The 21,587-nt window shown below is 33.9% G+C and overlaps 2 protein-coding genes across 4 annotated transcripts; one reads left to right on the forward strand and one right to left on the reverse strand.

Annotated features, from left to right (window-relative positions):
* The first annotated feature begins 4,073 nt into the window (after positions 1 to 4,073).
* On the forward strand, positions 4,074 to 13,850 carry LOC108984194 (pentatricopeptide repeat-containing protein At5g04810, chloroplastic). Of its 3 annotated transcripts, none has more exons than XR_004798309.1 (11): positions 4,074 to 5,133; positions 5,335 to 5,462; positions 5,881 to 6,021; positions 7,008 to 7,094; positions 7,453 to 7,606; positions 8,522 to 8,581; positions 9,386 to 9,814; positions 10,505 to 10,800; positions 11,025 to 11,154; positions 11,897 to 13,214; positions 13,333 to 13,850. XR_004798309.1 is itself a non-coding variant. In XM_035685278.1 (10 exons), the coding sequence occupies exons 1-10, from the start codon at positions 4,231 to 4,233 to the stop codon at positions 12,443 to 12,445; spliced, it is 2,877 nt and encodes a 958-aa protein (XP_035541171.1). In that variant the 5' UTR covers positions 4,074 to 4,230; the 3' UTR covers positions 12,446 to 13,850. The 3 variants fall into 3 exon arrangements, 1 of the variants encoding a protein (XP_035541171.1); XR_004798308.1 differs by having other exon boundaries at positions 13,352 to 13,850; XM_035685278.1 differs by having other exon boundaries at positions 11,897 to 13,850.
* An 858-nt stretch (positions 13,851 to 14,708) lies between these two features.
* Positions 14,709 to 16,458, reverse strand: LOC108984191 (putative pentatricopeptide repeat-containing protein At1g26500). The gene has a single exon (XM_018956069.2). It carries the CDS (start codon positions 16,419 to 16,421, stop codon positions 14,883 to 14,885), a length of 1,539 nt encoding a protein of 512 aa, XP_018811614.1. The 5' UTR covers positions 16,422 to 16,458; the 3' UTR covers positions 14,709 to 14,882.
* Between the last annotated feature and the right edge of the window lie 5,129 nt (positions 16,459 to 21,587).

Here is a 21,587-nt window from a genome sequence, read left to right on the forward strand (position 1 = left end):
AATACTCCATGGTAAAACTGGCCTTCTCAACCTCTTTGTACATAATTTTCATTTTCTCAATCTTAAATGAACAAAGTGATAAAGTTAGTATGTAAATAAGCCCAAGCATATATAAAAAAAATAATAATAATAAAAATAAATAAAAAAACCTAAAGGAGAAACAAATTTAATACCTTATCTAACTTCGTGGTACCACTCAGATGCAAAAACTCTACTTGTGCTACAGCAACACAAAATTTGTTTGTGTATTTTTGGAAGGATTGACGTCGATTGGTCAATGACGTAATCGAACATTCACGAGTGTTTGGTTTTTTATACTATAGTATTCATAAATTTTTTTCCACATTTGTGTGGATTTTTTGTCAGTCCCATGTATAACATCAAGGCTAATGTATAACCAAACTAAAAGGAGATTATCCTTCTCTATGGTGAAAGACACACCTTGTTGAGATTTTTTAGTGCATGACCTTTCTTCACCTTCAATTTGTGATGGTTAGACCAACACATTATCATGTATACTATTGAACGGGGTGCTACCTTCCACTTGTCCACCATTTTGCAAGATAGTGGTGAATAAAGGATCTACATCAAATGAAGGCTTCATTCTTGAATAATTTAAAGTTTATCATAAAACTTGAATTTGCATGACCCAATCAATATTAATAATTTTGGTCAGTTATGACAAACAATAAATAATATAAACTTAAAAATACAAAGCGAAACAAGGGCACTAATGATAAATTATGTATTACTAATTGTGGCACAACTAGACACATCAGGGTGTAGCCTAGTGATAAAAAAAAGGAGCTTGAAATGAGTTGTAGACTCAAACATATTCTGGATTTGATTTTGCACTAGGAGTTCCCTTACATAATCTGATTCATGGTTCTGGTTTTTTTTTGGTAGGGGGGGATTGTGTATCTAGGATTACTCACCCGGGGTGAGTTCAAAAAGCCCTGCTTTGGTGTCATAAAAAAAGCAGGCACCATTGTAGATCATTTATTCAGCAAAACATTATTAAAATATAAGAATAAAAGGTAGGAATGAGAGGTGAGACCAATTAAAAACGGAAAATGCCAAAAGAACAATACTATGGGTGCTATTATTAGGCCCGGTTTGGATGGCCAGATGATATAGTCATTTGGTCTGTACGGATGGGAGGGTTTTGGACATTCAAACAGTTAGTATTTCATCTTTATTTCATCTATAAATTTTCAAACTCATCTCAAACATTTCTGACATGAACAATGAAAAGTAGCTACAGTGAAAAGCACTGCTCAATTCTCAGACCCATCTGGCGTCTTCCTACTTCTTTTTCCCCCCATCTCATATGTGATTTCTCCTATTCACCCAAGCCTCTATTGTCTTTGCCAACTTCATCCAAGGGCAGAGGAACCTCAAATCTACAAGACAAATCTATAATATAATTCATATACTTATTTATTACAATAATCAAAATTATTATAATTTATAATTAGAATAAAAAATGACGAATTTCCTATATATAGAAAAATAAATAGATAAAATTATATTTTAAAAAAGATAAATCATAAATTTCAGCCAACAACTTTCCAATATATTTTGGAGTTTAAATTATTTGGTAGAATAATAAAACCTTTTAGAAGAATATGTTTTAAAAAAGAGAGATTATTTTTTGAAATTATAGAGTAATTTTGACCAACGAATTCTCAATATATTTTAGAATTTAAATTTATTTATGATAGATATTTTAATTAGTCGTAAATATTATTTTTTATTAATATATGCATAACTATTATTCAATCATTATCAAATGATTTTCAATAATTGGTAGGACCCATCCATTTACAAAGTATCTCATTTCGTCTTAACTTACAAAATTTTATTATTATTCAAAACATCTTACCTCATTTAATGTGAACTATGTATCCTTTGATTGTTTTCTCAATGGTTTTTGGGTGTTGGGTTTGTTTTGTTTTATTTTGGTGTTGGATAATTTTTGTTTGTTCCACGGTATTCCTCTGTCATAAGTGAGGTTGTTCTTTAATAAAACTGGGACGGGACTACGTTTAGTGGCATCCGGCTCTTATTCAAAAAAAAAAACAATGTATCCAAACCGAACCTTAAGGAAACAATGTACTCATTAGGTGTAGCCAACTTTTTTTCTTATATATAAGTAAAAGTAATGGAGCCAGCCTTCAAATAGATCCACCTTAACCCATACACTAAATCCGAAATAAAAAAAAAATAAGTGAGTCTAACTACTCAAAAGCACTTAAAAGAATTATCATCTGTCCAGTTTTGAGTACATTCACCTAAAAATAACATGGGTTGACAATATGTACCCATACCATATCAAGCACATGTAAGTTAATGCAACCATAACAGAAACTAAAAATTAGAATGTCTTTCTCCACAATAATATCAACCATGCTTCCCATCACGACTCTTAGAAATTATAACGATTTTTTTTTTTAAATGAATTCGCCTGCATATATAATCGTTTTAAACAGTAGTAGGCACAAACCATGTCTAAACCACAGAGTCATGAAGCTATAGTGGGGGACAAACCAGTACAAAACCACAACCAATATAGTCAAGTGGGCAGTTTTAAAGCACAAACCACAACCAGAAGAACAAAGAAGCACAAACCATAAGCACACAGTGAGTATGAAAAACCACCAATCACAACTTAGTCACAACGCATGAACCACAAAGCACAAACCAGAAATCATTGGGCAACCACCAGTCTATCAAAATCACCAAATTGAAACTTTCCAAAACCAGCACACAGTGAGTATCAAAAAGAAGGAGCACAAAATTTTACTCAAGGGTTTTTGGGTTCCAACAATCTTGCGACAGAGAGGGACTCTAGGAGAAACACCAAAAAATGAAGGTCGCTGCGTAGTCAAATTCGGTTGATGTCGGATCTGTGAATATGAAGATGAGAATACTATGGTGTGCGGCAAACCACCAATCCGAGAGAGAGTCAGCCTAAAATGGTTCAACTTATAAAATAATTACGTAAATCACACAGATTGTAGTGAGAATGTGTGAGAGGGATAATCACACAAATTTTTGCTTTAAGGTCAGAGTGAAAATGGTAAAAATAGGGGATTTAGTAGTTGGAGCGAAAATGGTGAGAAAAAGATAGAAGATTAGACAAATTTCAGCAAGATAGAGGATTGGTGGAGGGAGAGGGATAAAAGCTCGGTTGGGAAAGAGAGAAATTTTCGAGAGAAAGACTGAAGTGCAGTTTGGACGGGATGTTTTATCAAGTAAAATATTCATTTGATCTTTGTACAGTAAACATCCAAATATGACTACCGAGTGATTGCTCTTGTAGCTCAAAGTCATATTATTTTTCATTTGCCTAATTCAATGTAGACATTTTTATCTAAAATGAGGAAAATTTTGTATTTTTTTGGTATTTGCATAATCCAATGCCAGTGCTCTCATTAATACTACTGCTTGTGCTTTTTACCCATTTAATTTCTGAATTTATATCTATTCAATTATCACTTAAAAATATCAACAAGGATAGTTTTTTCCATTTTCAAGAAGGGTTTTATAAGATAATAATATTTAATATAATTTTAGAATGTGTAAATTTAATATATTCTTTTTAAAAGATAATGAGATCAATAATTAAAACGAATTCTGGATTTATGCATGTTTTAAATTTATCTATAGTTCCTTTTTATACATATTCTAGATTTATCCATTATTTTCAAAACAAGTACATATACTTTAATGGAAGTTTGCGTAAGGAAGATTATGCTGTTATTTTAGAATTTTGCTATATATATTTATTTTTGTGTATTTCTTATATATTCTATTGATGTGATTGGTTAAAATAATTATTTTATATTAAAAAAATAATACATCAATTATATAAATAAAATGTATAAGAAATATGCAAAAATAACTGCGATATTTGTTTTTCATAAATTGAATTCGATCTGTATCCACGTTTATGCCATGAACACAGACCAAAATCTAATAGGAAGTTTTCACTCGACATTATTCTTGCTTGAAAAGTTTTATTCAGTAATCCCAATCACATATATACTGAAAAAAAAAAATGTATAGAATAGGATGCTGAAAAAAATAAACAAGTAAAAACGAAGAGCTCGAACTGGTATAGTACGATAGTAGTGGCTTTTGCAGAATTGGTAATAAATACCCGTCAATCTTCAAGGCCTCTCATTTTTAATTTTTTACCCACACGGTCGTCGGCAGTTGACGATAATGGATGGCCTTTCACTCTCCGCCCCACACTTCCCGGCCGCCATTCTCGCCGGCAAACACAACCCCACCGCTGCCACCACCACCACCACCGCACTTGTCTCCTTCTCCCTCAAACCGCCACCACCATCAACTTCTTCTCATAATCCGGTGACTTCCTCCTCCCCTCTCTCGGCCCACATCCGCCGCCCCAACAAAATCCCTAAACCCGCCCAACCCTCCTCCTCCTCCAACAACCCCAAAATCCCCTCTAACCCTCTCAAAAACCTCGTTAATCCTACCCACATACCCATCCCACCTGCTCCTCCCCACTCCCTCACCACCAAGCTCCGGCTCACCAGTAAACTGTCTCCCCCTCCCCCTCCCCCTCCACCCACGCCGCCGCCACCGCCACCACCAGTAGAAACCGAAGATGAAATTAAAGAAAATGAGAGTGAGCATTCGGATTCAGGCGGAATTGAATTCCGGGAAGAGGGTAAAATATTTGTGGGGAATTTACCCAATTGGATAAAGAAGAACGAGGTTTCCGAGTTTTTTCGGCAATTTGGGCCGATAAAGAACGTCATTTTAATAAAGGGTCACGGTGAAACGGAGAGAAATGCGGGTTTTGGGTTTGTGCTATATGGAGGTACTGATACTATGGCGGCCAAGTCGGCAATGAAGGCCGTGGAGTTTGATGGCGTGGAGTTCCATGGGAGGGTGCTGACTGTGAAGTTGGACGATGGGAGGAGATTGAAGGAGAGGTCGGATGAGAGGGCACGGTATGTGGGGGGTTATGACGGAGTGGAGTATCGATCCAAGTGGCACGAGGAGAGGGAGAGCTCAAGGAGGAGCTTCCGGCAGGTTCTTGATACCGAACCGGAGAATTGGCAGGCGGTTGTCCAGTCTTTCGAGAGAGTTAAGAAAGTAAAGCTTGCTAATCTCTTTATTCCATCTGTTTTTCATAAGTAGGTGATATTTGAGGTTCCATGATAGGTACTTACAAAAAGAAAGAGGAAATCCAGGGAATGATTGCTTATCGTTTCGCAAAAGACGATAATAGCTTCGAATCACTCATGTATACATAAATATGATTGTTTCTTCGTTTGTTTTTCTTATTCATATCAGCCTTCTAGAAGAGAATATGGCTTGATGGTGACATATTACGCAAGGCGAGGGGATATGCATCGCGCACGTGAAACATTTGAGAGAATGCGAGCGAGAGGAATAGAACCAACTGCGCATGTCTACACCAGGTAATAACTTGTGATTATGTGTCTATATTCAACCTTTGAATATTCTTAATGCAACTGTGTGAGTTTGGCCAAGTTTGAGTTTCTTGTTTTTTGAGCCAATGACCCCTTTTCTAGGATGCAATGGGTACATATTGTTTTGGTAGATTAGATTGTGTTCACTCAGAAATCTCACTTAAAGAATTGTACCCTTATACAAAGAAGTACTTTTACCCACACTGCATGATATAATTTCTTTACTTCAGGACTCAGTGACTCGCGTATTTTCAATTAAGATTGTAACATCTAACTCATTGGCAGTGTTAAAAAATGTTCTTCTGAGTATGTCTAATAGAATCTTAAATAATCTGTTCTCCATAGTTTAGTGTCATGTATTTTTCATGCACTCCTTTCAATATTAAAGGTTTTTTATTTCATGCAGCCTTATCCATGCTTATGCAGTTGGTAGAGACATGGAAGAAGCATTATCTTGTGTCAGGAAAATGAAGGAAGAGGGAATTGAAATGAGTTTGGTGACTTACAGTATTATTGTTGGGGGATTTGCAAAAATAGGCAATGCCGAGTAAGTAAAGCACATACTTTTCTTTAGTGCCTTAAAAATAAAGGAGTTCCAAAATTTTAAGGCAAATACAGTGATACCTATTTCAAGAAAGTATCGGTTTGGTTGGTGTAGTAATAAAAATTCCAACTTCTATGATTGCAGTAGTCACTGCTTTTTTCTCTTGGTTCTTTATTTTGACACATTTCTATATTAGAAGAATGATGTAGTGATTCTTTCAAAGTTAAGCTATTAAAAATGAATTAATAAATAAATAAAAAAGAACTGAAAAGTGATTCCTAGGTATTTAAGTTTAACTTCTTGTGGCGACTAGTCCCATCAAAATATTGGTCGAAATTGTCCTTCTTAATGATATTGAAAGTTAATGAAAGTTTCCAGATCTGTTGCTTTCAGAACTGCCCAAAAAGGGAGATGCCACCATTATTAGCCATAGCATGTAATGACATTATTGTTGAGTAGCATTATTGTCATTACATGCCTATGGCTAATCATTTTGGCACTCCCTGTGTGCTGTTCCAAACATAACAGACGGCGTTATTGTTGAGTAGCAGAATTGTACCTTTGTTTCTTGATATGCAAATGAGAGAGAATTTATTTGTACTGCTAACAGTTCCATGGCACTCTTCTCACCTGATCAATACCTCTGGAGTTCAGGAATTTCTAGATTTTTTATGAGTGGAATATCTGGAATTTAATGGCCGTACTCGTAAAATTTTGCACTAAAGCACTAAGATCTCTAGTTGCTTAATTTAAGTGAAGCAATAGGCCTGTTGTGTTGCTCACACTTTACTGGTTGTACTCACCTTGATTGAAGCAAAACTCTTCTGGTGCCATACTGTGCCCTGTTTCTTACCTTTAACCAGGTGGGACTGTAATACACCTGGGTGTTAAGTCGTTTTGTTTTAAGGACACAAACTGGATATGTCTGAAGTGTGAAGAGGCAGTTTTGTATCTCTGTGATCTAACTTTATTTTATGGTATTTTGGAAGAGCTGCAGACCACTGGTTTAAGGAGGCCAAAGAGAAACACACAACTCTCAATGCAATCATCTATGGGAATATTATTTACGCTCACTGGTGAGTATTCTGAAGTCAATTTTAGGTTCATTTGTATTTTTCTTGGTCATTTTCTATGAGTGAAAGATGCCTAAGTTATTAAATTTGAATAGAAATGCTCTTTCTACTTGTAAGTTTGTCATATTCTACATCGCCCGAGTTTTTCTATGGTTTTTTTATAGATTTATTATTGGTTTGCATAGACACACACACTTGTGGGTTTTGAACCCATGACCTCACCCTCCACCCTATTCTATTCTGGGGAGTAGGTGTTATTTGAGCAAGTGGTCATTAGTAGTTTACTAAACACATTCACTTTTGCATGGCTTTTTTAATATAATGTTTTGATGATTCTTATCTTTGCTTTTATATTTGTCAGTCAAACATGCAATATGGATCGAGCTGAGGCATTGGTCTATGAGATGGAAGAATCGGGCATAGACGCTCCTATTGATATATATCATACCATGATGGATGGTTACACAATGATTGGCAATGAAAATAAATGCCTGATTGTGTTTGACCGACTCAAGGTAATAGTATAGTTTATGAGAATTTTTCTTGTTTGGGACGATACATTGGTAATGCCCACTAAGGGCTCGTTTGGTTGTTAGATTACACTCAGCTCAGCTGAGTTCAGTTCATATATAGACCTCTTCTAACATCCAAATACTCAACTCTCAAATTACTAAACTCATCTCATCTCAAAACTTATTTACATGTGGGACCCACAACCTTTTTCAACTCAACACCTCTTTACATATGGGACCCACAACAGTTTTCAACTTTCCATAAATATATCTAAACTCATCTTAACATCTAAACACATCTAAACTCATATTAGGTGGGCCCCACAGAAGTCAATCCATCATCTCAACTCACTATTATTTATAGAGAACTCAACTCAGTTCAGCTCAGCTCAATATCCAAACGCAGCCTAAGTCACACATTGGTGCTTTACTAGGTAGAACTGAGCTTTATAATGATTTCAAGAAACTCCAATTATAATCTTGACTAGTTCTTTTAGAGTATAAGTCCAGATGTGACTTGAACTTTCCCTCGGTCTTTGCAACATATATGTATGCATGCATACATACTTGTGTTTGTGTACTTGTGCTTGTTCCTTTGTCATATCTTGTGCATTGGATTTTTGGGTTACTTTTCTTAAAGCATGTGATGTCAGAATAAAAGCAAGGCAAAAATGACTCGGTAAGACTTTTATTTTCTATCAAAACCCATGCATCTAAAAGGGAAAAAGGAAAAACCTCTTCGTGGATGCAGAACTAAGCAAAACCTAGTTCTTGGAGAAATTAACTGGTGATAGAAATTTTATCAATAATGGGAGGATAAAGTACTGTAGATGTTTTACAGTCTACCATCAAGATGTAGGTCATAACTTTTGTCTGTCTTGTATCATTGTATGCTAACACTGGCTGATTGTGATGTAGGAATGTGGCTTTACACCTTCAGTTATTAGTTACGGATGTCTCATCAATCTTTATACTAAGGTATAAGTTCTTTTTTCGTTTTCATATTAGACTTGTTGGGCCTATCTTTGTTTTTGTAATTTCTTTTTTAGGTCACTCCCCTGGATGTGTGGTTGGAAACAAAATTCTGGCTCTTAAGAAACTAAATAATAGAAAAGCAGGTTGGGGAACATTAAAGGATTACAAAAAGACTGCCTGTGGTTTTATTCTTTTTGCTTCTCTGTTGTTTACATTATTTTATATATCTACCTTGCCTTTCCACTTTACATTTTCTATTGCTGGTTGGGGAACAATGTTTTTACAGATAGTTCAATATATCACGATGTGCTGGGATTGAACGACTTCCTTGTACTTGATTTTAATATGGATACTGACCATTCAAAATGAAGTTCTTAATGTTGTTTTGTTTGTATATTCAAAATGAAGTTCAATATATAATATGTTTGTTTTAGTTCTATATAAAAAAGGTGCTGAGGAATTGCATTGGGTAGATGCCCTGCTCTGTGTCCTTAGCAGATTCCAATTTAAGTTGAGTTGAGTGGTACGGCATTTTAAGGGTGGTTCCATGGAGAGGAGTTTGTTGGTGCTACTCATACATACACAAACAATGGATATGCATATATATATATGCCTCCTCCAAAGATCCCATTTGCTGCAATCTTTTAGATGTTATCAAACTCTGCGCACTTAAGAGTTTTTACATGCACAGGCCATCACTATCATCTGTATAGCCTTTCATTTTCCTAGCATCATATTGGTATAGGTGGTCTCTATTACAATTGAAGATCAAACACTGTTTTGAAAAATGGTTTCTCACTCTTCCAGAATGGCAAAGTTTCTAAAGCCTTGGAGGTTAGCAAAATCATGGAATCAGCTGGCATAAAACATAATATGAAGACCTACTCCATGTTGATCAATGGGTTCTTGAAGTTAAAAGATTGGGCTAATGCATTTGCAATTTTTGAAGATCTGGTTAAGGACGGTCTGAGACCTGATGTGGTGCTCTACAATAACGTCATCAGGGCATTCTGTGGGATGGGTAACATGGATCGTGCTATCCGTACTGTCAAGGAGATGCAGAAAGAGAGGCACAGGCCTACTACACGTACATTTATGCCCATCATACATGGTTTTGCAAGAGCAGGAGAAATGAGAAAAGCCCTAGAAATTTTTGATATGATGAGGTGGAGTGGATGCATTCCCACTGTGCATACTTTCAATGCCCTGATTCTTGGCCTTGTTGAGAAGCGTCAGGTAAATTATGCTTCATAATTAAAAAAAAGGAAAAAAAGAGAGGAAAAACGAAGGTCTAGTAATCAGTTGGGCAATATCTTAAATTCACTATCCAGGATTGTTAAAGGAGCTTATATTGCCTGCTCCCATAACCCAATTATATAATAGTTTAGAATGCATGATTTGGTGTTGTGATGAAAATTCCTTTTCATTGTCTCCTGTCATTTATGCTAAGGCTATAGTTTTCTTTTGCTTGAATGGTATTTCCACTAATGTATAGTTCCCTGGCATGCATGATTGGGCTCCTCAGTAAGTGAGATCTTAAGGTATAATACAAGTGCATATTTTTTTTTTTTTTAAAAAAATGCTTGGTCTACAAAGAGATCTTACAAAATGAAGTTTACATATTGGCGCAGTTTGATATGGTGCCCGGGATTGTAAAGCTCATTTTATTGTTAATTTTCCCATTTAGTAAAAATTTTTTGGAACCAGTAAATGGTTATTGTGTACCCATTTCAGACCATCTTGTGCAATTTTTGTTTTTAATATTTAGAAGATTGCATTAATCTTTCCATTATTTTATTTTCTTTTTTATAATCTTATTTTCAATTAGCTTCTTTTATGTCCTTATATATATAAAAAAAAAAAAAGCTTTCTTAAGTGTCCTTTTCTCTTTGAAGTCAGTTTTTATTTGTCACGTATTTCTTGCAGATGGATAAGGCTGTTAAAATATTAGATGAGATGACACTGGAAGGCATTAGTCCAAATGAACATACATACACGACCATCATGCATGGTTATGCATCTGTGGGAGATACTGGAAAAGCATTCGAGTATTTTTCTAAATTGAGGAATGAAGGTTTGGAACTTGACGTGTATACATATGAGGCACTACTGAAGGCATGTTGCAAGTCAGGCAGAATGCAGAGTGCCTTAGCAGTAACAAAAGAAATGAGTGCTCAAAAGATTCCAAAAAACACCTTTGTGTACAACATATTAATTGATGGGTATGAATTATTTCTAATCTTGGAAGTGCCACAAGATATACTCAAAGTTGTTACTTTAATCTCTCTTTCATTGACCTTTTTTATTTTTGGGGTTATATTTTTAGATTGATTGAACTTCCTTTTCTACTTATTTGACCATTTTTTTTTTAATATCCCCTTCTAATTTGTTTTGTTGTGTCTGCTTTTGGTGCCTGTGTGTTTTATTCTGTTGTTTCTGCATGTAGATGGGCTCGAAGAGGTGATGTTTGGGAGGCTGCAGACCTGATGCAACAAATGAAACGGGAAGGTGTTCAACCTGACATCCATACATACACGTCCTTCATAAATGCTTGTTGCAAGGCTGGAGACATGCTGGTATGCTCATCAATTATTACTGTATTGTGGTGGATAAGGTTATTTACTTGGGCAGATGGATACCCTTACAATAGAGAAATTTTTTGAGTTTAATTTGTATAGCATGTAGAAGGAGTTTATTTTGTTATTCGGTAGTTCATTTGTTTTTCTTGGAGATCTGATGGTAGTCATCTCATTTGTTTGTAGAGGTTTTGAGAGGAAATTAATTTACTTCCCGTAGCATTTTCAATGACAATTCCTTAACCATTGATTTAGAAACGAGTTCTGTTGGGTGCTTGTAGTCTTTAGACTTTGGCCTCAAACCCAATTATTTGAGATGAAACATTGTATGTCTTGCTATGTTACATGATGATTTGATTCTAGAGGATCGATTTTGGGCCTGTTGTGTGTTAGAGAACTAGATGACCAAGGAGTTCAACTCAAATGACACATCCTCCCAAGGTAAGACTAGGGTGGACCGAAGTCGTGGACCCATAGGATGCATATATAACTTACCAGTAAAGAAAGTTTATGAAATAGAATGAAATAATCTCAGCTATTTGCATCCGAGAATCCATTCAGCAAACGATCTTGTTTTGGTGACTTTAATCAATTGTTGTTTTTCTTGTTCTGTTGCTGACATTTTTCGGGTGGCAGGATTGTGGTTTTAGATAGTAGTGGAACCCTAAAGTGGAATTATTTTGTTTACATTTAAATGCCTCCGTTGCAGTTTCATCTTTTAATTAGTCTGTTCCTTCTTCAGAGAGCGATGCAATTAATTGAAGAAATGGAAGCCTTGGGGGTCAAGCCTAACGTGAAAACCTACACTACGTTAATACATGGGTGGGCACGTGCTTCACTTCCAGAGAAGGCTTTGAGATGCTTTGAGCAGATGAAACAAGCTGGATTGAAGCCGGACAAAGCTGTGTACCATTGCCTGATGACATCTCTGCTGTCGAGGGCAGCTGTTGCTGAAGCTTACATTTATTCCGGAGTTTTGTCTGTTTGCAGAGAGATGATAGAATCCGGGTTGACTATTGATATGGGGACTGCAGTTCACTGGTCAAAGTGCTTATGCAAGATTGAGAGAACAGGTGGGGAGCTTACAGAAGCCTTGCAGAAGACCTTCCCGCCTGATTGGAGCTCACGGCATTCTTCAGATGTTAATTCCAATATAGGCACGGATGATGAACCTGGTATTAATGGCGACAATGATGACATGTATTTTGCTAATCAAAATGATGCTGATAATGATCATTATGACAAGGACGAGGACGAGGACGACGATTTGAACCACAGATCATGGTTTTAAACCATATTTTCTCAGTTATAGGTGATAGGCTTGATTTATGATCCCAGATGCATCCTCCCAACTGAAGCTCTAAGGTCGAATATAGTTAGATTTACTGAGAAAGCTTTTTTTTCAGATCAAGGATGCTCTACCCCTTAGTTTCATATTTTATTTGTACATAACGATTGATTTGTTTTGTCTGTGACTGATTACAATACAAAATCAGAGGAATTTCTTCACTTTATTTGCTGCGGAGGAGAGTATAATGATTACTCAGAAGAGTTCCTCAAAGACACTCTTATGTACGAGTTATCCCAGAGTAAAATTGCTTCTAGCATGCAATTGGGCTCTCAAGATAATGGGGATGTTTTATCATCAAGCTGTCAAGCAATCAAGCATCATTTTGGGAGATGGGTCTGAGCTGTATAAAGAATTCACCGTTTTGGAGTGAAATTCGCTGTCTTTGTGTTTGTTTTCATAATAGCAACGGTTACCGAGATCCCTCTACACATTATCTATGTGGGGTTTACCAAATGAATGAGAGATGTTCAGACTTCAAATGACACTCGTCCTGAAGCAGTTTCAGCAATTTGACTGTCCCATTGTTAAATAGACAAACATGGTTTCTTTTATCTATCCATTCTTTCAGCTCAAGCTCGGGTCGACACCAACAAGAATTTCACAAATCCTTTGATCTCAGTCCAGTCCTTCGATGTTTCCTTCAACCCTAAATGGCTTAGGTAAGCCTACTAATATTCCAGTGGGATTTCAGAACATCTCTGACAATGAGGTAAAACATCTTTTTATGAATTCGTAACATTTGATGACCTTTTTGTTTCAATGCCTAATCTTTTACTTGTTCTTACTTCCTTTTCTTCTTAATTTTGAATTTTTATATGATATGATAGTTTATTTCTTCTCTTGAAGAGTGGAAGTGGATGCATTGGGAAGGAAACAAAAAAGAGATGTTTTATGGAAATGAGAAGATATGATGTTAGTAGAGATGTGGATTTGGAACTTAGATTGTCACCACCGGGAGTGAGTTTCTGGGGCAAATCATCAAAAACTTCACCATTATCATCTCAAGAAACAACCACATCGTTGGACTTGAACTCAAGCGACAGCTTTATTCTTGAAGTACCATCATTATGTTTGATGGGATGTACCCTTTGCTTAATCTATGTGATGGTGTCTGAAGCAGATCCCAAATGCCCAAAATGCAAGAGATCCTTTTTGATTGATATGTTTCGAGATAACCTATCAAAGAGATGTAGGAAGAGCTATCTATAGGTGTTCTTACTTTCTTAAATACCGCTGTAATTGTTTGCTTCATCTGCAGTGGTTTTCTTGTTTTTTTTTTTCTTGGGTAATTCTGTCTTGGAAGATTACCCAAGAAAAAGAATTGAAAATTTTCATTCTCTCGGAAGTTATTCCCTTTGATAAGATAAGTTATCTCACTCAACTTAATCTAATCTTTGACAATCTCTCAAGTAAATAATCGTTTGTATTATGAGAAATGTTTTAGCCATGTAAAAATTGTACAAAAATAAATTCACAAACTGATATGGCTTAATGTGGTACGTCAGATTATAAAGTTAGTTTTATTATAAAGTAGATTTAACGTATTACGAAACTACGTCAGTTTGTAAGTTTATTTTTATAGAGCATTGGCATTGGATTAGTCAAATGCCTTTTCATCTTTATATTTGACTAATTTTAACAATAAATGGCCCACATTGAATTAGCCAAAGACTTTTCATCTCAACTATAAGCTACAGTAATTTCATTTTTCTTTTCAAAGATGAAAAGTCCTGTAGCAAGTCTAAACCCATTGTTTATTATATTTTGGCTCCTCTCTCCAGTGGTTCTTTTCCTTCTTTCCCAGGACCCTTTTCCTGCAGTTGTGATGTATTGCCTCACATTATAATATGGTGAGATAAAAATAACAAATATCATCTCACGTTCGTTGCTTTACCTTTCTCTTTATATGGTGGGATAAAAGCAACAAATATTGATATCGATTTTGTTTATTGGATTGTAAAAATAAAAATGAAAATGATTGTTAGAAATTATATGTGATTATAAGAGGTTATGAAAATAAAATTAATTAAAAAATAAAAATTAATTATAAAAATATAAAAATAAAAAATAATAATATTTTATTATTATAGAGAGTGTGATGACTAATCCAATGTAGACTTTTAAGTTTTGAATGATTAGTTAAAAGTGAAAAAGTTACATATTAGTCAAAATTTGAAGAGTAAAATTGCTAATCCAGTGTCAATGCTCTAATATTTTTGTAGTAATAACACTTCTTTTTGTTATAGTTACTCAAAATATGTTTTTCAAGCAATGGAGAGGGGTGGAGGTACTAAGAGAGACCAAGTAACCTCAGATTCAGGATTAACCTTAATCTACAAAAACCATAACCGACAAATTCCTTCCTTGATATACGTTTTCAAGGTTCAGTTGCTCTATCTCTTCTTCTGTCTCTCGTGGCCATTTTCTCTCCGTACCTCTGAAATATATCGGCCAAATCAAACAACCCTACCTCTCTCAATTTCTTTGCCACCTCTTCAAACATAACTACACCTTCCTCATTAGAATAATAATGCAAGAACTTACTGTAATCAAATCTGGGTACCTCAAGCCCTTTCCATATCGCCCTCTCCACAAACTTGGTGGCTTCTAAGGACTTCTCTGCCTTGACCAAACCCCCAACAAAAATGGTTTCGAAATTCACAAGTGGGTCTGTTCCCTTCCTACCCCTCTTTCCTAAATGCCCTTGCAATAACATTATGTAGGTATGCATTGTGGGTTCACACCCTCTCTCTATCATCTTCCTGAACACTTGGGTTGCATCACTCGCCTTTCTCAACCTCAAAAGTCCCTTGATCAAACCATGGTATACACTTATATCCGGTTTCTCAATCCCTTCCCCAATCCTATAAGCCTCTCTAACTCTACCTCTCACTAGAAGCCCGTAAATAATTGATGCCAGCGTTAGATTATCGGCTTGAATCCCTCTCTCACGCATTTCTTCAAACACTGCATATGCTTGCGCAGTCTTGCCCCTTCTACACATCCACTCAATCACAAGCCTGTAAGCGGAAAGACCCAAATCGTTAATCCTCGTAGTCCTCATCGTCTGGAATAGCTTCATCGCCTCGTCGTACCGATTAATTTTCAAAAGGCTTTCCATCATTTTCTCAACCGCATCGATATCTGGCTCAAATCCTTCATCCACCATCAAATTCCAAACCTTTGAAGCCTCAATCAAATCACCCACATCACAGAAACCCTTTATCAAACCCTTGTAGGTAACCCCGCTAGGTCTTATCGAGTCTTTCAACTTGGACACAACATACTTAGCCTCCTCAACAAGCCTGTTCCCACACAAATGTTCAACCACCTTATTCAAGGTATCCAAACTGTACTCGTACCCACATGCATTCATCAAGTGGAAAAACTCCACGCACTTCTTCAGTTCCCTCGCCGCCGCCAATGTCTTGAGGGCAATCCTAAAAGTCTTATCGTTCACGAGGTGACGCCGTCCCATCTCCTGGAGAAGTTCCCAGAACAGGTCGATGTTCCTGGACTTGCCAATCACGTCGATCAGCTTGTTGAAGGAAACCGAGGTGTGAGTGAAACGTGGGTTGGCGTCGGTGTACAGAAAGAAGCGGTAAACGGGGCGCCATGAATAGGGGAACTTGTTGCAGACTTGGAGGAAGAGTTCATGGGTGAGGTGGCCTTCTTGGTCGAACTGTGACTGGCAGGCGCGGAGGTTGGAGTGGAGTCTTGGCTCCGGGGAGAGCTGCTGCTGGTAGAGAATGGTGCAGACTCGGAGGAGGTGATCTGGGTTGATTGGGGAAACGGTGTTGGTGGTGGGGTTGGAGAGATGCGGTGGCTGAGGAGGGGAGGTCGTAAATGGACGAACATGGTGTCGACAGAGAAGGTTGACGATGGATTCAACAATTGCTATTCGTCTGACTATCATTGAGATAGGGAGAAACAGAGACAAACGGGGAGGGAAAAATGATTTTATGAATCCTTGGATTTAACAAAGCGAAGCCTCGTTTATTTTCGTAGACAAGAGAGATGAGTTAAAATAAAATTTAAAAATTAAATAAAATTTTATTAAAATGTATTTTTTAATATTATTTTTATTTTATAATTTAAAATTTTTGAATTATTTATTTTATTTTGTATAAAAATTTTAAAAAATTATGATAATTAAATGAGATGAGAATGGCTATGAAAACAAATCAAAACTAGATCTTCTTTTATTTCTTTTTCTCTGATTTGGAATTGGTAAATCTCTCATCTAATGATCATAAATCTCTTTTTTTATTTTTTGAGCAAGTTAGCTTCGATAATATAAAAACCATAATACATGAGTACAAAGTCTGGAGTATTTAATTATACATATAGATTAGGTGAGTCTTTTTCAGTATAGAAATTTAACAAAGAATGGAGGATTTGGATTAAAGGGATGTTGTCAAAGGCTTGCGTCTCTGCTGCCCATTACGCCAGATTGTGCGTGCATTAATTTTGTGATTGATGGATTTTCCTCGCCTCTCATTCTTTAAAATAATGTAGGTGATGTTTGATATCGCTGATGATAGAGCTATGGTCCAATCCAGTGCGAGAGGGGAGTTTGTGATTGCTTGTATGGGAATGTTTGAGTCCCCTTTTAGGATGATTTTTTCCAAACACATCCTTTTTGCTTCTTTAGTGGCCATCAAAGTTGTTGTAGCTTCCCCAAGATTTGGGTTCACATTGCTTATGAAATCTATTTTTGCGAAGATGATTTCTCTAGAGTCCTTCCAGCATGAGGATGCTACCATGTTTTCTAAATGCAACATCAAACCCGATGAGATGATAACCACCTGGGTGCCTTTCTTCATTCATTCCAATCTAAATATTCTTTATGGACCAAGCTCTTGAGTGTTGTTGGAAGGTTGTGAGTACCGATTCAACAGAACAGAGGGAGAGGGGATGATCTGGTTGTGCACCATTTTGTTTCTAAGAAACCAAATATTGTCCATGGTAGCAAAAATTTGAAAAGAATGTTGTTCTTCCACAGGAATTTTGAGTCTCTGAAGGATTAAGAATGTTTTTGATCTAATTAGAAAAAGACTCTTGCAAAGAAGGTGGTATCAATTTGGCCATTTTGCTTTGCTACTTACAAGTGAGTTTATAAACGCAGTACATATATATAAAGAGATTATGTATATAAAAAATATATATATATATTTCACTACTTATGATTACAAGTTAGTGTATCACATAAATTGATATAAAGAATAATGCTAGATACAGTTTTAGAGTGTGTAAGTTTCACGTACTCATTTTGAAAAAAATCAGATAAATCTAAAACGTATATAAAAAAAATTAAAAACAGTGCACGAGATTTACACATTCTAAAACTACAAATATCATTTCTTTTATGCAAAATCATGTTAGTCGTTAAAATAAAACCTGAAACACTATTTTGTTGTTCGTTTAATTTTTTAAAAACATGAAGAGCAATAGTGTTGGACTAGTCAAATATTTTCAAATAAGACTATGAGCTACAATAAATCTATTGCAAAAGTCATACTTAAAGAGTCATTGTTCACCAACCAAAAACATATTTTATTAAAAAATAATCTAGGAAAGTAGTCCAATTTTCAGTGCAAACCCAAGAATTTGATATTCTCCATTGTTTTGCATTTAGTATCTATAAGCAACTTTTTACTTTTTGATTACTTGAGGTCGGATTTTAAGTTTTCTTGTGTTTGTTATTTGATATATACATATATATTTTTTAATTTGACCATAGAAGCGGTTAAATTAATGTTCAATTTTATCATTATAAAGCATCAGTATCAAAGTTGGCAAAATGTATTTGTTGGATAATTATGTTAAAAAAAATTTAATTATTAATTAACATACGTTTAGTATAATTACAAAATTTGAAAAAAAAATTATAAAAAAAATTATTATTAAAAAAAGTATTATTTTATTATTATGATCTTAGTTATCATTTTAGTGAATGACAAAGGCAAAAGATAAATCATGTTGTTTTAGGCAAATTTTAGCTTTGACTTTGGTGAGAACATTGACAATGCTCTAAAAACACAAATACTTTTTATATTAGGTAAGAGCATTGGCATTGAACTCATCAAATGAGTGTCATCTTTAAAATTTGATAAATTTGTATTTAATATTACTGCATTGGATTCAACATACACTAAAATCTTCAACTTTGAGCTACAATACATTTAAGTTCATTTTCAAATTTAAAGACTAACTGTTCACACTCTATAACCATTATTTTATTTACTTAAATTATTGTTTCTCAATTTTGAGCTACAATATATTTAAGTTGAGAAACAATAATTTAAGTATCAAATTAAATTATTAATTAATATATAGTTAGTGTAATTATAAAATATGAAAAAAATAAATTAAAAATATTATTATTAAGAAAATAAAATTATATTATTATTTTGACTAATCCAATAGTTAATTCTATGTAATGTAATGTTATGGCTAGAGAGGTTTTAGATTTATGAAAAATATGTATTTTTCATAAGATTTTAGAGATAAATTTGATAAAACTAATGTCAATGCTCTAACGTAGGCTGCAGCTTTTATATCAATTGTATATTTAATGTGTCAATAAACAGGCTTGCATATAATATATAGTTTTTTTTTTTTTACCTTAGGTTTAGTAATTTAGCCCAAACCATATATTAGTGATAAAAGTACCTTTTTATGCAAGGTGACGAGGCTAATGTCCATTGTCTTTCTTCTCCAACATTTTACCAAGAAATAAACGTAGCATACTCTTTTAATTTTGAACTTTCTTAATTATGATATTAAATTATTGATTTTTTTAAAAAAACTTTAAAGCAGATGAAAAAAATTAAATTTAATCATATACTTCTTTTTGCACATGTACTTATAGCAATTTAATTTACTTCATTTTTTGCTTGACATGTCCTTCCAAATCAATGTTTTGTCAAAAGTGTATGTACACGCGGTTGTGAGAGTTTGGAAGTTTAAAAAGTACTTTTAACGGTCTAGAGCACTTGCATTTGTCAAATATATCTTCAAAATTTGAAAAAATACAGATAAAATTAGGATAGTGCTACAGCCCCCGCTGGGGGCTCCCGCTGGAAGCTCCCGCTGGGAGCTGTAGCATATATTTGTTTGTATTTTTTTTTAAATTGTTTTTTATATAAATTTTTTTAATATTTTTTAATATTTTTAAAATATAAAATAAATATAAAATATTATTAAAAACATTTTTTTAATCAAGAAGTAAAAAAAAAATTATTAAAAAATACTTCATTAATTATGAAGTAAAATAAAAAATATTAAAAAAATATTTTTTATTTTACTTTGTGATTAAAAAAAGATTATTTAATAATATTATGAATTTTTTTATTTTTTAAAAATATTAAAAATTATTAAAAACATCTATATAAAAAAAAAAAATACACATATAAAATACATTAGAGCTCCAGCATTTTCCATAAAATTATCTGTATTGGAATAGTCAAATAGTGAGAATTCCAAATTTGAGCTACAATAGTATTTTCAAGTCTATGTTCATATTTAGAGATGAACTGTTTATCTTTAAAAGTGATATTTTATTCCAAAATATCAGACAAATTGCAATGATATTTTATTCCAAAAGTGATATTAATTCATTCAGCTGTTTTTTTTTTTTCACTTCACATTTCTGGTCCTATAATCTACTACTCATTCCAAGTGCCCACATGAATTCAAGGCTGCAAATGATTTTGGCCACATGAATTAAAGGCTGCAATTAGTTTGAGGAAAAAAATTAGTTAGAAAATAATAATTTAAGTAAAAATTATATGATTAATTAGCATATAGTTAGTGTATAGTTGCATGATATGAAGAAAAAAATTAAAAATATTACTATTAAAAAACTAATATTATATTATTATTTTAACTAATTTAATGTGGGAGTATGGCTTGAATGATTTTGACTTTATACAAAACATGTACTTTTAGCTAAATTTTGGAAATAACTTTGATGATACTAATGTCAATGCTCGGGAATGCTTGGAAAATAAGATGAGATGATAATTTTGTGAATAATAATAAGATGATTTGTGAATAATAGTGAGATAGTTTAAGTTAAATATTTATTGTATTTTGAGAAATGAGAGAAAAAACTGAATAAAATATATTATAAAATTAAAATATCGTTAGAATATAATTTTTTAATATATTTTTTATTTTGAAATTTGAAAAAGTTGTAATTATTAATTTGAAAGTGTTTGTATTTAAATGATATTTGATAAAAAGATGAGATGAAAAACTTTTCCAAACATTACCTAAAAATTCTTTTAAAATAAAAATGATATGTTCGGTTAATGTATAAAAAATGTTTTAAGCACTTAAATAAGCCCACTTTTTTACTTTTTAAAAAGTATCAAATTACTTTTATTGAAAAGCTCCTACAGATTAGTGTATATTTTTTAAAAATTAATGTAATTAATTTTAAAAGCACTTTAGATATATACATATTTACGAAATGGTAAATAATTTTTAATTATAGAATTTTATAGTAAAAGTAGTTCTACAATTAAAACTCTATTTACTACGGTAATTCCAAGCATGCAAGTAATAATTACTAACTCAATCTTACTTCCAACCCTGCATGGGTTCGATAGAATAATCCCTAAACCAAACTAATTCGTGTAATATTCAATCTAATTCCTTCGATCTATGCTATTCTTTCTGTCACAAACTTGTTTTAAATGCAAAGCAAATCAACCAGACAGAATACTATATATATATCTTTGCATTTTTCATGCAGAAAAGCTGTGATTTAGGGTTCTAATTATTTTTGCAAAGCAATTCAATACTTTTCTTATCCCACACGTCCTGGCCGACAAACTTGTTCCCTAACGAAATATCAAGCTTATAAATATATAATAATTACCCAATGAAAGGGAAAAAGAAAAGAAATCAGACATGATGTATTATAATCCAACCAATATTTTTGTCTTCATATGCAGACATGATGTCGAACCTACTACGTACTACTTCTTATATATTATAATTAATTAGCTAGTTTCCACATGATCTCCCCATGCAAGAGGGAAAATGCTGCACTACAAAAGTCACCGATTGA

This window comes from Juglans regia, chromosome 14 (genome assembly GCF_001411555.2).
Source record: "Juglans regia cultivar Chandler chromosome 14, Walnut 2.0, whole genome shotgun sequence".
In the NCBI taxonomy this organism is placed as follows: domain Eukaryota; kingdom Viridiplantae; phylum Streptophyta; class Magnoliopsida; order Fagales; family Juglandaceae; genus Juglans; species Juglans regia.

Coding starts and splice junctions, on each gene's coding strand:
- LOC108984194 (XM_035685278.1), top strand. CDS start 4,231: ATGGATGGCCTTTCACTCTCCGCCCCACACTTCCCGGCCGCCATTCTC. Junction 5,463..5,880: donor ACTGCGCATGTCTACACCAG/GTAATAACTTGT, acceptor TATTTCATGCAG/CCTTATCCATGCTTATGCAG. Junction 10,801..11,024: donor TACAACATATTAATTGATGG/GTATGAATTATT, acceptor TTCTGCATGTAG/ATGGGCTCGAAGAGGTGATG.
- LOC108984191 (XM_018956069.2), bottom strand. CDS start 16,421: ATGATAGTCAGACGAATAGCAATTGTTGAATCCATCGTCAACCTTCTC.